This window comes from Charadrius vociferus, unplaced genomic scaffold (genome assembly GCF_000708025.1).
Source record: "Charadrius vociferus isolate BGI_N301 unplaced genomic scaffold, ASM70802v2 scaffold489, whole genome shotgun sequence".
Classification (NCBI taxonomy): Eukaryota; Metazoa; Chordata; class Aves; order Charadriiformes; family Charadriidae; genus Charadrius; species Charadrius vociferus.
Genome location: NW_009650077.1, coordinates 117,961 through 121,511, shown reverse-complemented (window position 1 = coordinate 121,511; position 3,551 = coordinate 117,961). Strand labels below are relative to the sequence as shown.

Sequence of the window (3,551 nt, the reverse complement as noted above, 5' to 3'; positions counted from 1 at the left end):
AAAAAGAGGCGGCTGCGAAGGCGCGGACCTGCCGCCAAAGCCGCCGGGGCTGACGGCAGGCACACCCTCCAGAAAGTCCCAGGACCGGCTTCTTCGCTCTACGCCGTTCTTCACCCCCAGCACCAGCCATTCTGGTTTCGGAGCTCCCGCCACCCACTGGTTACGACACCCGCCTCCGCAGCCGATGCCAAGAGCTTGAACCGGAGCCATCCCATCTCTCGATTAAGTTTTGCGGCTTAATCGGGCTGCAGAGCAGGCAGGGGAAAGGGCACACGAACCACCGGCCAGCGGGAAGCTCAACGCGACCTCATCGGCCTGAAATCCAAATAATTCCCACCCGGTTGATAGGTTAGCCCCGGGAAGAAGAAGCGGGAAGGCTTGGGAGCTCGCGGCGGCGCCCTACAGCCATCCCCGCGGTGAGAACCCCCGCGGTATCTCCAGCAAACACCTCGGCCACAGACACCGGAGGCGCCCGAGCGGGAACGCTTCTCCGTCTGTGGTCAACTGGGAGAGAAAAATAAATACAGAAAGCTGAAATTCAGCTCCCCCTCCTCCTGCTCCGCCTGCGCGGCAGCGGCACAGGGCTCAATTAAAAAAAAAACCCTATTTTGGGGATTTTGGCTGTAGACAGCCTGGCTGGTGGACCACGCGGCCGCCGATGCTTTCCGCGCAGGGAGAGGAGCCGACTCGTCACGCACAAACGAGCATCTTCAGGGCGACACCTACTAATTAGGAGAGGGAGTTCCCAACACGCCTATTCTGGGTCCTTCCAGACAAGCAGCTTTTGACATTTTTGCAAACTTTTCGCTGAGCAAATGCCAAAAAAGTGAGTTACACGGGACACCCGCGAGTCCTTAAAAGTCTTTGCGGGGGGGGAAGGTTGGTTTGACAGGTCGCAGGTGAACACCCCCTTCGCTCGGGCAAGCGCGCTGCAACCGTCGCCTCGGGCGGCTGGAACCCCACCAGTCCCAAACTGGTGTGCCTACGAGCAGGCTGGTTTGCATTCTTCGCCAATTTTGGGGGGCCTGACGCTCATTGTCGTTAAGCCCCTGTTACAACATCGCCCGGAGCTCTGAGAGAGCCTGGAGATGGGTGTAGCTGTAATTAGCACCTACGTAAAAGCACCTTGGCGCTGCCGGCGCGGTGCAATGGGCTGTAGGGTGACAGAATTGGACCCTCACAGACCTTCTGCAGGGGACAGCGAGTTCTCGTTGTTGAAGTTTCCCCTCAATTTTAATCCTCTTGGACTCTTGGGGGTTGGACTAGATGACGGTCTCCAGAGGTGCCTTCCAACCCTGACCATTCGGTGATTCTGTGACCACGTCTCGCGGCATTGAGTTCCACCAGCGCCACCGGAGGTGCTCGGGGAGAGGTGGGCACGTGCCCGTGTCAGCACATGTCCCCTCTCGTATTATTGATGAGCGTCGATCTCATCAACGCCGAGCGGTAGCGAAAGGGTGGGTGGCGAGAGGACGGGGCCGGGCTCTTTCCAGCGGTGCCCAGCGACAGGACGAGGGGCGACGGGCACAAACTGGGACGCGGGAGGGTCCGTCTGAACACGGGGAGGAACATCTTTCCCGTGAGGGTGGCGGAGCACTGGCACAGGCTGCCCAGAGAGGCGGTGGAGTCTCCTTCTCCGGAGAGATTCAAACCCCGCCTGGACGCCGTCCTGTGCGACTGCTCTGGGTGACCCCGCTCCGGCGGGGGGTGGAGGAGAGGAGCTCCAGAGGGTCCTGCCGACCCCCCGCTGGTCTGGGATTGCGTGATTGCATGATTAAATTATCCACCGGGAAGCTCGTGCCGCTCTTACCTGTGTTGTAGGCGGTGGGCATGGCAGAGAAGGGCAGTCCCTGCGTCAGCAAACTCGGAGTAGCCACAGAAACAACCGGCGTGGTCAAAGAGTGAGTCGCTTGGGAGACCCCCAACCGCTGCGTGTTCTGCTGGGGAAGCAAAGGGAGAGGGTGTCACAACCCCCACCGTGTTTTACTCTCGTTGTCCTCAGGGGTTGCGGTCCCCCCGAAAACTTCACTCTGCAGCTGCCCCCCCCAGGGCATGGACCAGTGGCCGAGGCTGATCCCAGAGACGGTGGGACTAAGCAGGATTGATGCTCCAGCCATTCCTCATGGCAATAAAACACGGTGCGAACCACACTGGTTACGGATATTTCGGCCCCTCATGACACTCGTTTGCAGGTCACTTGGCATTGGCCTCGGGTCACCTTTCTGCCCTGGGCCGGGTTTCACCCGCAAGAACCAGCAACCCCACCACGTGCACGGAGGGGACGCCTCTGTCTGTATTCCTTCTGACGGGACAAAGAAGAGGCGCTGTGTTCCCAGAGGATGCCCGGTGAGGTTTGCTGTGCTACTCAAGGAGCCAGAGAGGTACCAAACCGAACCGGGACCGGCTACCGCAGCGCAGAGCTGCCACATCCCTGCAGCACCCATGTCCGGCAACGTGTCCCCTGCCTCTAAGGGAAGCCGAAGACGCTGAGCATCAGCCTTGGGATTCCTCTAAGGGAAACCGAAGATGCTGAGCATCAGCCTTGGGATTCCTCTAAGGGAAGCCGAAGATGCTGAGCATCAGCCTTGGGATTTTAAAGGTCCTCTGGCATCCTTAAACCTAAAATCCAGGGCTCAGCAACCCGCCGGCTCGGTGCCCTCACGAGGTTTGGGGTGACTCAGGCATGAGCAGGTCCACCGTGGAAAAATTCTGCCCTTGGACCGGTGCAACGCCCGTCTCCCCCCGCCGTTTTTCAGGCGGTTACGTGGGCGGATCTCCGGGTCAGCTTCAGCCCCTGTTTACAAGGCAGATAATCCGGGCTGTCCCTGCTGATCTGCTTTAAATCAGACTCAAGAGGCTTGACTCTAATCTGAAGCACCCCGGCACACGTCACCCTGTGAAGACCGGGGCAGCGCCCAGCTTAAATCGCTCCTGGCACGAGGCTGGATGCGGCCCCGGGAGCTTTCCGAGGTCTCCCAGCGCCTTTTCGGGCTGGGTATGGCACCCTGCAAGGGTGGACGGTCCCGCGGGACTCTCCTGGGATAAGGCTGGAGGTTAAACCCCCCCATCACCCCTTGTCCTCGCCACCGCCGGAGGGTGACGGCACCCCCGGCGCGTTGGATTTGCAGCATCCCTGCGCCCACACGCTGCCCAGGTCCCTCCCCGCCACCCAGGGAAGGCGATTAACCGGGGCTCTAATTGCTAAAGCCGTAGGAGCGGGTTTTCCTGGCACCTGTCCCGCTGGCAATCCCCCCTCCGGCCGTGCCCGCTGCTCGGGACACCGCAGAGAAACGCTTTCGGGGTGGGCAGGATTCAACCCCGTCCCTCTCCTCCGGACCCTGAGCCAGCCCAGCAGGATGCCACCTGTAGCCCTGTCCTCTCCGGTAGCCTTGTGGCTTTCCCGGGATGAGTCCCACTGGGACGGAGGGATGGGGCGGTGGGACACCGGGCGAGCAGGGGTATATCGACCCCGGGGACAGGGCAGCAGCCACCCCCGTTACACCCCGAGGGGAGCGCGGGGATATCAGCCTTAAACCTCTCCCCCCCGCCCC

The 3,551-nt window shown here is 61.1% G+C and overlaps 1 protein-coding gene across 1 annotated transcript in view; it reads right to left on the bottom strand.

The window, feature by feature from the left end:
* MEF2D (myocyte enhancer factor 2D) overlaps window positions 1–3,551 on the bottom strand; it is a 39,467-nt gene that overhangs the window by 5,398 nt on the left and 30,518 nt on the right. Inside the window, 1 exon segment of the mRNA XM_009892069.1 lies at window positions 1,811–1,937. Within this exon segment, the coding sequence (XP_009890371.1) occupies window positions 1,811–1,937 (127 nt within the window).